This window comes from Leptonotus elevatus, chromosome 1 (assembly GCF_054856555.1).
Source record: "Leptonotus elevatus isolate MCC_2025b chromosome 1, RoL_Lele_1.0, whole genome shotgun sequence".
In the NCBI taxonomy this organism is placed as follows: Eukaryota; Metazoa; Chordata; class Actinopteri; order Syngnathiformes; family Syngnathidae; genus Leptonotus; species Leptonotus elevatus.
The window spans coordinates 39741983-39754447 of NC_141239.1; the positions used below are offsets into that span (position 1 = coordinate 39741983).

The 12465-nt window shown below is 38.3% G+C and overlaps 1 protein-coding gene across 2 annotated transcripts in view; it reads right to left on the minus strand.

Annotated features, from left to right (window-relative positions):
• Positions 1 to 2492: 2492 nt before the first annotated feature.
• Positions 2493 to 12465, minus strand: part of LOC147182051 (sodium channel protein type 2 subunit alpha-like) — a 50054-nt gene continuing 40081 nt past the window's right edge. The window contains exons 21-28 of one of the 2 annotated variants that reach the window (XM_086099019.1): positions 12296 to 12322; positions 11045 to 11167; positions 9189 to 9461; positions 8741 to 8794; positions 8526 to 8663; positions 6202 to 6306; positions 4282 to 4552; positions 2493 to 4201 (exon numbers count right to left, since the gene is read on the minus strand). In XM_086099019.1, coding sequence (XP_085955145.1) covers positions 2970 to 4201; positions 4282 to 4552; positions 6202 to 6306; positions 8526 to 8663; positions 8741 to 8794; positions 9189 to 9461; positions 11045 to 11167; positions 12296 to 12322 — 2223 coding nt within the window. In that variant the 3' untranslated portion in view covers positions 2493 to 2969. The remainder of the gene's footprint in view (positions 4202 to 4281; positions 4553 to 6201; positions 6307 to 8525; positions 8664 to 8740; positions 8795 to 9188; positions 9462 to 11044; positions 11168 to 12295; positions 12323 to 12465) is intronic. The other variant, XM_086099026.1, reaches the window with a different exon arrangement.

The window sequence follows — 12465 nt, forward strand, 5'->3', positions numbered from 1 at the left end:
TCATCAAATATTGCATTTGTCCAGTGATCATATTTAAAAGTACAATTTAAAATGGTCAGATGTAAAGTCTGCAACACGTTAAACGTCTTGTATTCCGTTGACGGGAAAGCGCAGTGAATGCAGATGATCTGTAAGGTGTTAAATTGTGTCCATATCTATGCTAATGCAACTTGTAATTAAACATAGTGCAATTTTAATCTCTGCCACATGTCTAAATGCCTAAAAATCACATCATTTACAGAGTCACATTCATTCAGGTTAACATTTTCTGGCACTTCACTTACAAATACCAATTAAAGCAACCAAAAAGAATGTGTATGGCACAAAAGTCGCCTATAGCATGTCTTTGTGTAGTAGCACAGTGTAGGCCAATGTGTGCATGGGATGGAGAGAGGGAGGGAGGGGGAGAGAGAGAGAGAGAGAGAGAGAGAGAGAGAGAGAGAGAGAGAGTTTACATTTGTGTGCTTGTCCTGTGAGTGTGTAATTAAAAAAAGTGTCTTTTTTTTTTTTACACGCACAGATTATCCCTCCATCCCAGCTGGTCAGAGTTGGATTTGACTACCCCGACAACCAGAGAGAGGAAATCTGTTTGGGGTTAAATCCAAATTGGCACCCTTGTTGATTTTTTTTCCTACCCCCCTTGAAACCAAAAAACTGCGGGGACACAATACAGAATTATTACAAAACACATGAATGAACATTTTTGTGACATAACTTACTGACTTATAATAAACAAATGTACAGAATTATACAGTAAGGAAATGTGTACACGTAAAGCATTCAAAGTACATGTATGATTATTTTGTTGTGTATGTTTTAGTATTTAAGCATTATCCATGCATCAGTGCCATTGTGTGGATTATGTATATGTTCAATCTCTTTATAGATTCAATAAAATCAATAATTGTCCCAGATAATTTCAGCGATAGTTTTGAGAGGTGATTGCGTTTGTTAAGGAATAATAAACAAATTCAAGCTTTAAAGGGCAACACACAAGGACAGAAAGCTGTGCTGATTCAGAGGCTTGTGCGCATCTGTCTTGTTATTCCCCTCTCAGAGAGATTTGCTAGCCTTATAATGAGGTCAAATGAGCTAACTGCTTCCTCGTGTGAAATTATTAATGTAGAGTAAGAAAAGGTGTACAGCAATCATTCAAAAACGACAGGGCGATGCCAAGCAATTACATTTCTTAATGGATAATCCTAAATGCCAAAATGAATGAAAACATTTGCCACTCTGCTTCTTTTTTACTGTGGTGAGAGTTGTAAAACCCACAACTATGGAAAAGATGTTTTATTACATTTAGTAAATACAACCTAAATGCAACATACATACAATACATTTCTCAAGGAAAATATCTTATACAAAAATGAGTAGAGTACATATGTATATAATTAGATCATGTTGTATGTTGCATGTCACTTAATTGTTCTTTATACAATATATACAGTACACATCAATTACAAAATGTTTAAAAATGTCTTTTACATGTACAACAGCTTTTTTTCTCTTTTTTTTTTTAAATATTTTTTTTTACATTATTCATATACAAAATTAGCTCTTAATGTATCCATGCTTCTCCACCTGCATCCAACATTCAAATAAAATGATCCAAAGAGAAGTGTGCAGTCAAAATCAGGCACATGATTTAGGATGTTTTACACCCTGCTCTTCAAACTGACCTCATGATGAAATAAAATTGCTTTGGGTTACAAAATTCTTAAGACAATGTCATTAGATTTCTGTTTTAGTAAATACATTTTGAACAAGGATTATTTTGGGATTTGTTATTATAGTAAGTTGTATTTAGTGTTAATATATCAATCGAAACAAATGTAAGTAATAAGTAAGCCAATGCTTTTTCTATCATTACACTCTCTAACCGTAAATTTAGACACACCCACTAATGTGATCAAATGATTGTTTTGATTCTCAACTGGTACTTTTTCATACTGAGAAGTATTTGTAATATTTTGGTTGACCTCTCAGTATGATGCACAGTGTTTCCCAACCCTTATTGAGCCAAGGCACCCATCTGAATCAGAAAATTTTAATTCATCAATAGTACCTCACAAATGCAAGGCTTCAAACGGGATGTTTTCAAAGGAAACTGACCATTGAGCTCAGTGTGTCAGTGTCAGCAAGTTGCAAATGATAGATTGTACAAAGAAGTGGATGACCTTGGAATTTTTCATTCAACAAAAACTCAGCTCGTAGGTGGGCAAAAAGTACTGAGACATTGAAAGGTTGGACGTACCCATTTAAACCTTTGGAAAGTGTAAAATTAAGTAAACCTGTAAAGGTTAAGGTGCATTTTCAAAAATATTCTTGACAATATTATGTTCTAAGAAGCCCCACTTGTCTAAACATGATATTCTGATTAATATTAGGTTTTGTGGAATATGAATTAAGCAGCAAAATCCACCTGTTTTTATTTACCGGTATCTCAGGGGGCGGCCATTTTGCTACTTACGGTTGGCTTAAAATGACATAACAGCTGCTCAGGGCACAGGTAACGATCAATCACGGCTCAGCTTGGGAATGTTACATGACTATACTCCAGTAAACAGGTGAGCGGCGATTGGTCGTTGCCTGAGCCCTGAGCAACTGTGATGCCATTTTCCTGTCAACAGCAAGTGACAAAATGGCCGCCCTCTGAGATACCGGTAGATAAAAACGGGTGGATTTTGCTGCATAACTCAAACAGAACATATTATTGTAACGATTTTTGGGGGGTTGCCTTCCTCTTTAATGTATTTTTTTAAATGTAGTTCAATCAGGAATTGTCAGTCAAAATAACATTTCAGTATCCTCTTCTGAAGTAAGGCCATCTACATCCCCATGAGTGTTTCAATTTAACAATAACTTTTCAAGCTTTTGCACGATTCCGATGAAAACGGGCAAATCTCTTTGTCCACGTTTTTTTTTCTTCAGAAAAAACACAATCATAACCCCCACTTAACCTGATCTCAAAGAAAAGTTTCCGCATAGTTTTCATGAGGATCCCCAAGTTCCGAGTCCCTGGCTAATAACCTGATGACATCGGAGAGGTCACTGGCTGCTCTGGTCACGCTGTCGTACGGAGGTGGCGAGGACATTAGCGAGCCCTCTGTTGTCTCTAAAAACTCCCCTCCCACAGGCCCGTAATGATGGATCATCGTTGCTATGAGCCCCTCCGTCTCTGGAGCATTTTCCACATCCACGACAGTCTCGTAGTTGATTTGTCTGTAAAGGTAAGAGGCCTGCTTCATCTGCCGGCGCACCAGATGCCTCCTGTAACACCTCTGAATGATGACGGCCGACACCTCTTCCAGCTTGTGTCGCAGCGTGGAAGTGATGGGCTCGTGAGAGATCTTGGAAGGATTGGTGGTCATGAACTTCTCCTCCATTTGCTGTTTGAGGGCATCCATCTCCCCCGACTCGCCCAGCACTCGCTTTGTGAAGGCAAACAAGATATCCAGGCAGTGGATTCTATCGCCGCTGACCATGGGGAGGTCCATTGAGATCAGTTTGATCTTGTTGGGCTTGGCGATGCGCAGCGGCTCCGACAGAGTGTCGGCAAAACTCGACAGCATGGAGAACTCGATGAACTGCGTGGCCTCCGAATCAAACTTCTCCCAAACCTCGTAAAACATCTCAAAGTCATCTTCGCTCAGTGGATCTGTACTCTCCTCTGTGGCGACGCTGAAGTTCTCCAGAATGATCGCAATGTACATATTTACCACAATGAGGAAAGAGATGATGATATAGCTCACAAAGAAAGCTATGCCCACCGAGGGGCTGCCACAGTTACCTCGAGTATTTGTGCCAGTATTGACAAAATTGACGTTGCACTCATCCGGGGAGCTGGACATTATCGGGCTGAGGAGGTTGTCCCAGCCGGCCGAGGTGCTGATCTGGAAAAGGCAGATCATGCTATTCCCAAAGGTCTCGAAGTTGAACATGTCGTCAATCCCGTCTTGTTTTTTCACATAGGCAAAGTTTGCCATGCCAAAGATAGCGTAGATGAACATGACGAGGAAAAGCAGGAGGCCGATGTTAAACAGTGCTGGCATGGACATCATTAAGGCAAACAGTAACGTCCGTATTCCTTTGGCTGCACGTATAAGTCGAAGTACACGCCCGATCCTTGCCAGGCGGATGACTCGAAACAGGGTCGGAGATACAAAATACTTTTCAATGATGTCAGCGAGAACAATCCCTGTAATGAGTAGAAATACAGAACTTAAAGACCGTTTCGCATCGCATTCTTGCCGTGCACATGACCGCATCTCAACTTACCCACAATGGAGAGTACAATCACCACAAAATCAAAGATGTTCCACACAACTGTAAAGAAATAACAACGGAGGGCAAAGATCTTGATCAGGCATTCTGCCGTAAAGATCACAATGAAGACCAAATTAATCTTGTTGAGGATGGACTCCATGCGGTCCGACTGCTCGTCCGTCTCCACCATCATTGTTAGCATGTTGACAATGATCAGCATCATGATTATGATGTCAAAGGCTTGCTTGGACACCAGGTCGAAGAAGAAGGCTTGGAGAACGTTCTGAGTTGGACAAAGACAAATAGAATCAGTAGCTTATCAATAGCTCCTACAGAAAAGATAATAAGAACATTTTTGATTGACAACACATTTTGCTGCTTTATAGTGATGTTGAACTCTGCATCCTACTCAGTTTAACCAAACAAGAAGGGTAAAATATTAAATGCAAATAAATAAAAACATCAGGATGATGTAGTGCAGGTCTATATATGATTAATTTCAAACTGCAGTAATGAAAATATTGCTAACTTACGACAGCGTATTAGGGGCACGTATAAATATATTTTTATCGACGCCTTCTTAAAATAATCGCCTCAAAGTCATTTTTTCAGATTTGTCAGGAAACACAAAAAAATTAGCCATTTGCAAGCATGAGGAGATGATTTAGGCAAAAAATATTTTTTTTACAAAAAAATGACGTAGGTAATTATTTTAATAGGGTGATGATATAGTTTAGAGGGGCTGGGGAGGATCTAATATTCTGAGAAAAAACTCACAAATTAATGAGAAATAAACTTACGAATTTGTGACATTGTAAAGTGGTAAATTTGCGAGAAAAGACTCCACAAATTTATGAAAATAAACTTGTGAGACATACACGTAGCGCACTTGGATGTTTGTGCCAATACTTTCCAGTTGTGTTTTCAAATAAAAATATATTCATTGCTTTATCAGAGATTAACCATATCATATTAACTCATTCACTGCCATAAATTCATTAAAAAAAAGATTATAAAAAATTTGGGGCAAAAAATTACATTTTTTAATTGTTATTTATCGCATGACTCGCATGAATCTAATAGAAATAGTTAAAATGAATTTTTGACGTCAATGGCAGTGAATGAATAAAAAAAAGAAGAAGAAAACATAAAAAATTTGGGGGCGTCAGTCGCATGACTTCACTAGTTAACTCGCGATTAATCACTAATTTCATATCTGTTCTAAATGTACAATAAAATAAATTCTAGGTTTTCATACTCTTGTTAACAAAAGTGGAAAAAGTTTTAAACTAATAGAAATAGTTAAAATGAAATTTTGACGTTTATAGCCGTCAATGGCAGTGAATGAGTTAAGCATTCATACTTTAAAGCGTTGGGTACAAGTAGCTAAAATGACGTGTTCAATCTTCAGTTCTCAGTCATTCACTAATTTCACTTGCATTTACTTTAAGTTTTCTAGCTTCTGATTGGTTAGTGTTAGTCAGCTGATAGGGGGTCAGGAAGTGTAGTCACTGTAGCTGCCGTCCGTGTGTGATGAGTAAAGTTTAAGAAGGAATCTGTCACCATCCTGCTCATTTTATAAAGTGTGTTCCATTAATCACTAACGAATCTTCACGATATATAGCTCCTGGTGGACAAAAGCCAGAACCTTGTCCAGACTATAGCTATGCTACGTGTATTTCTCACAAGTTCCTGAGTTTTTTTTCTTGCAAATCTGCAATTTATTTCTTGTAAATTTGAGAGTTTGTTTCTCGCAAAATTGCTGCTTTAAATTGTCGCAAGTATATATATTTTTCTCATAAATTTGCGAGTTTTTTCATGGAATATTATCTCCACTAAAAAATAAATTTATAATAATAATAATTATTATTATTATATGTGGCCCTAATATGCTGTCGTATTTGGACATGAAGAATGACGATGTTACTTTACCGTGGGTCTTGGTATTGGCTTTTGTGGCTTTTTAGTTCCTAACTTCTTCATAGCATTGTAGTATTTCTTCTGTTCCTCAGTCATAAATATATCCTGTCCACCTAAGTATAATCAAAGACACTTGACATTATTTTTAAAAGACAGCCACACTCAAAACATTAACAAGCCTATACTGCACAGGAGAACATTAGACAAAAGCTCAGTGGCGTGTACATAATATATGTGTGTGTGTGTGTGTTTTTTTCATGTAACGCCACTACAGAAGACGAACCACAAAACTGAAACTTCTTATGATGTGTGGTGACTAAAGTAGTACACACGTCTGACCTGCTCAGTACAATGGCCATTAACAGTAAGGAAAGATCTGATTGGTCAGGACACTGGGCCACTGCAGAAGGCTTCTTCTTCTATTGAAGCCATTTGGTTGTTGATTTAATTCTGCCCTTTGAATGTTGACATACGGTCTCCAATGAAAATACGAAAATATAGATGATGTGTATCCGTCGAAGCCAGTGGTTCTTAACTCCAGTGGTTCGATGAATCAGTTCAGCGGAGGTCAAGACACTAGGGCTGCGCGTCAAAAAAATCAAATAATTAATATTAAAACGATCTTCCTTTTCCAGCCCAATATTGATTCATAAAACCATGAATTGATTATTTAAATATCTACCCCCCATAAACTCTTAAGAAAATGAAATTTTAAAGGACCCCCCCCCCCCCTTTTTAAATTTACTGTTCACATGAATTCAAAAGTATTTTCTTACATTTATGGAAGACCTGACCTATTGCACTTTAAGACAATTCAGAATATTTTATGGAATTATAATTATGAAATTATTTTCATCTCATCCTTGCTCATGTCAATGTTTGTGTAACACTTAAGTGATTGTAACACATGTTACTTTAATTAATAAACTAAATCATTTGACCAATTACTGCCTCCACAAAATTTACTTTATTATTAAAATTGAGTATTTGTGGAATTTTTATCACGTCCTTGACATATAAGAATTGATGTTCCCTAATTAATCAGTATTGGATTGAACTGATGTGAATCGAATCAAATCTGGAAAAATCTAATCCGAATCGAACTGAACTTTTGCAAATCAAAATCAAATTGATTGAGGAAATTAAAATCGATACCCAGTCCTACAAGACACACACCCGACTCATATGATTTGTGATTTTACGCTCCGCTTGGCCATCATTGTCTGCAGGTGATCATGCTACATTGCTTGGCCTATTTGTGCTGCAAGGAATTTGGTGCACTCAGTAGTCGACTTGCGACTGTTGTGATGGTACGTCGTGTGATTTATTTACAGTGGTACCTCGGAGTTTGAACATAATTCGTTCCTGCGAAGTGTTGAAAGTCCGAATTGTTCAACCTCCGAAACATTTTCTCCCATTTCTCCCAATGTAAATGAAATGAATCCGTTCCCAAGCTCCAAAAACAGAAAACTCCTATTTATGTTTTTTACATTTACAGTACAGTACAGTATTTAAACAATACAAAATATCTGACCTTTTTTGTTGTGGTGTGATGGCATCAGTGGATGATAAATGCTATGTTAATGCTTGCTTTAGTTCAGTGCTGAGTTTGTGTATTTTACATTGGGCATATTGTTAACTACTTAAGCGGTCCTTGCGTACATTGTTGAACAGCTAAGGGGGGTCCTCGTGCCAGTATTTACAGAAGTAGTCATTGTAGTTACAACGACGCGATAATCTCCTTCCTATTTCCACTGTGGTTCGTAGCACTGTATGTTTTTCTTTGCCGTCACTGGCACTGTTGTCTTTCTTTGGGCGCATGGCGAAGAAAATTGTCGTGGAAAAATCAAAATGCACTCGCGAGTATGGAGCACCTCCGGGAGTATTCACGATCTGACTGGAATTCAGCAGTGCATCGTCTCAACTACCGCAACGTGAGCATTCGGCATTGCTCGGCTTCACCCGGCTACCCGTTTTCAAGGTACGTTCGGCTTAGCTTGATTTGCTTGGCCGTTCGAATTCCGAAAATGAGTTCAAACTCCGAGGCATTTTTTACTCCGATTTTTGGTTGAAGTCCGATTTGTACGAATTCCGAGACGTTCAAACTCAGAGCTTCCACTGTATTTTAATCCCTTAGTTCTAACTATGTCGAGCAAAAATAAATGGGGAAAAAAAGTGTTTGGTTGAATATGTGCAATATGACTTAGAACAGAAGATCATATCATATTTGGCAGCAATTTATGCAGAAATCCAGTTACTTGATTTCCAAAGGGCTCATTTTCCTTTTCTGGCAACTGCATGTGGATTTTGTGACTATGAGTCACAAAAATACTCATCTTTCTTTTCTGCTGGTTGAAATTGTCAATAATGACTCCGATGAAGAGGTTGAGGGTGAAGAAGGAGCCAAATATGATGAAGACAACAAAGTAAAGGTACATGTAGATGTTGATTTCTCTAATGGGTTGCTCCTCCACCTGAAAACCAAAAGTTCATCAAGTCAGATGTTTGCTGTTAGATTATGACATGTAATCTGTCAAAATGACACACTTACTCCTCTTGAATCAACAGCTGCATGCATTATTTCCATCCAACCTTTAAACGTTGCCTGCAATGCCACGATACACAACATTATTATTGTCTTGTGCCATGCCCATTGATGTTTTTAATTTGAAATCTAAATGTGGATTATAAAGACAACCAGCTAATAATTGATTGTAGATGTGAATGTGAGTGTAGATAATTAGTCCAGGGTGCACCCCACCCTCACCTAAAGTCAGCTGGGATAAACTCCAGCTCACCTGTGACCCTGAACAGGGCCAGTGGTAGAAAATGGATGGATGGATTTTGAACTCTACTGGATTTTGTTAGATGCATGAACATGAGTCCTGAAAAGTGATGATTTTGGAGGTACGAAGATTCTGCCCGACGCCAGCAATATATTTGACAATTATACAAACGTATACAGTACAAACAGAATGGATGCTACACAAGAAACCTACCACTTGTAGAAGGGAAAGGTAGCCCAGTCCCACGTTGTCAAAGTTGACTTTAACTTTTGTCCAGTAGTACTGCGTGTCATTCATGGCCAGGCAGTCTGATTTATTGTTGACTACTATGAAACTGTGGATGAAGCCTGTTCTGTTCACACACTTTCCAAACTTGCCCGCAAACAAGTTGACTCCCATGATGCTGAAGATGAGCCAAAAGATGAGGCACACTAGCAGCACATTCATGATGGAGGGGATGGCTCCAATAAGAGCATTCACTACCACCTGGTGAGCAACACAAAGAAGACAATGCAGTAGAAAACAGGACAACTCAATTTCTGGGCATGTCAACATGGCGGCAGTTACTGTACAAGTACTTGTGTTTGATCATGTGTCCATACGTCATATGCAAACAGTGTAATGTATAAAGTGCTGCCTTTGATTTTATTGTCCTGATGGGCAATTACATTTTTCCTACACTACGGGGTCAACTCACGCAAATAGGAGCCACACTTCTTGCAATTTGTAGCGTATTTACCTGCTTGCTACGACAACTTTGAAGTCTCACGAGTGGTTTGATTGCTGTTCACTGTTCAGGTTGTGTGATCATGTGTATACTCGTGCAACCTGCGCATTGATCGCGGGTACATATGTACAGGCTTGGGGAGTAACGGAATACATGTACCGCCGTTACATAATCAGATTTATAAAAAAATGGGGATTACTTCGAGGGATTACAATTTCTATGATGAGAGAGAGTGCGAAGAGAGAGAGAGAGAGAGAGAGAGAGAGAGAGAGAGAGAGAGAGAGAGAGAGATAGAGAGAGAGAGAGAGAGAGCGCGTGCACTCCCGCACGAGTGGGACCGTTGCTACGTGTTGGGGAGGTGGGAATGAACGAACTGACTAGTCGTGTCCTCCAACTGACTAGTCGTGTGGGCAGTTTGAAAAAGCTTCACGGACGGGAGGAGGAAATGGCGACCGGTATTCACTGGAACTTACTCGGAGCGAAAGTTCGAGCTGAGAGTCCAGCGGCATGCTACGCGCTGTAGCTTCTTGCTAGCTAGCTAGCTCGCTAGCCTACAACCATAATGTGAGTTACACCTTCCAAACAAATCTTCCTCCCACCAATTCACTATTTAAACATCATACAAAACATATACACGGCTAAACTTGTGACTGGGATAAAAGTTCATTTTGCAGTTGATGTCACGCATCATCATTTTATCTATCTATCTATCTATCTATCTATCTATCTATCTATCTATCTATCTATCTATCTATCTATCTATCTATCTATCTATCTATCTATCTATCTATCTATCTATCTATCTATCTATCTATCTATCTATCTATCTATCTATCTATCTATCTAGATAGCAGAGGCACATTGTATAGAATATATATATATTGTGGTGATTTTTATTTTGTCTTCATGAGCATAATCAATATTGGAGTAATCCAAAAGTAATCCAGTTATATAACTTTAATATTATGCTACTTGGATTAAGTTACTAACTATATTTTTTAGCAGGTAACTTGTAACTGTAATGGATTACACTTTAAAAGTAACCCTCCCAACCCTGCATATGTACATACTATACATACACATACAGCTCACACTAACCCTTGAACGAGACAAAGGTTTAAAGTGATGAGAATTGTCCATAAAGGTGTACAATTTGGTGCTGATCCAATTTAGGGTAATTTGACATGCTACTGAGTAGCATCTCATATGATTTATCATCACAGTGTGTAAATTTCAGAAACACATGAATGTTTTTGCAAATGTAATTTTTTCTCCAAATGACGCTGTTGCCCATTGAGTAGTATAGAGATACACCATGTAGCCGTCTTGTTTGAGTTCTCACCCGCATGCCCTCAAATCTGGACAAAGCTCTGAGAGGCCGCAAAGCCCGGAGGGTCCTCAAGGATTTGATCGCAGCAAAGTCGGAATAACCCAGTGAGTTTGCCACCAGGCTTATCAGGGACACCTACAATAGGAAGTCAAATATATTTGGCCTGTGAGTCTCATACCATGCAAATGATTTGAATAAAGAAGTAGTGAAGTCCTTGCATGGAAAGCTAGAGAAACAATAATAGCCTCTCTAAAGATCTCCGTTACAAAAACATGACAAGAAAAATAATTTGAAGCTTCTGTGATTTTGGGACATTCCACAGTTAGGAAAACGCACAATGTAGAATTTGTTAGGTTTAGATTTGGTTTGGTTGTTGCAACATCTTTTAGAACATTTAGACTTCCACTCTATTCTACATCCAAAACAAGACAAAACAAAATGACATTCCGCTGTTGAATGACCCTTGCGTGATTGCAATTAATGGAAATGGAAGGATGCCAATGAGACTGAAGATGACAAAACACAGACAAGTACGCATACATGGACACAATGTGTCCATGCATGCATACTCAGCTATATATGCATATAATATGTATATGGATATATATCAAATAGAGTGAGTTTTATAAAGAAGGTTTAACAAATCAGCCAAATTTGTTACCAATTTGAGCCAATGAATTCTTTAAAAGAATTTAGCACTCAGAAGGTCCCGGTGGTGTGAATTTCTTTATAAAAGTCTATTTACGGATGTGTTTGTCCAACATATCTAAAGAAGATACTGTAGGTTAATAGTCTGAACAGAACAAGGAGGATACCAATTTCAGGCATGAAAACAATATAAAAGCGCAAATAGAAGTCATCAAGGAAAAATACAACTTTTTATCAAGTATAGAAGCTAACTTTGCCAATGTAAAAACCAAACATCCTAAATAAACAGAATAGCAGTTAAAAACAAATTTAAATTCTACAATGTATCTCTAACGTGAAGAATGCTTACCAAGATGAGTAGGCTGAAATGATTAGAATTGATCTTCTGTAGATAAACCTTACAGTACAGTATGTGGCACTGAAATTGCTGTGATACAAAAGCCAAAGTCCTGAATGTCATCAAATGAATTGAAGAGGGTTTTTTTTCTCCAAGCGAAATGCCTTGTTGGAAACAATGGCTTTTGATGTCATAACAAACTGCAAGTGAAAAGCGATGCAGATGCGAGTTTCATCCTAGAGCTCATACTCACCTGGGACCTGCTAACTACAACTTACCCTAACAATAGAGCGATCTGTAGCAATCTGTGTAACAGCAGGTAAAATCAAAGGAAGTCAAGTCAGGCCACGGGCCGCATGCCTCGGGCAGTTAAGTTGGGGTTTATTTGTCTATTTTCAAACCCACAATGTACACGCTCAAAAAAGTCTCAAATTAATGAATCTCATTT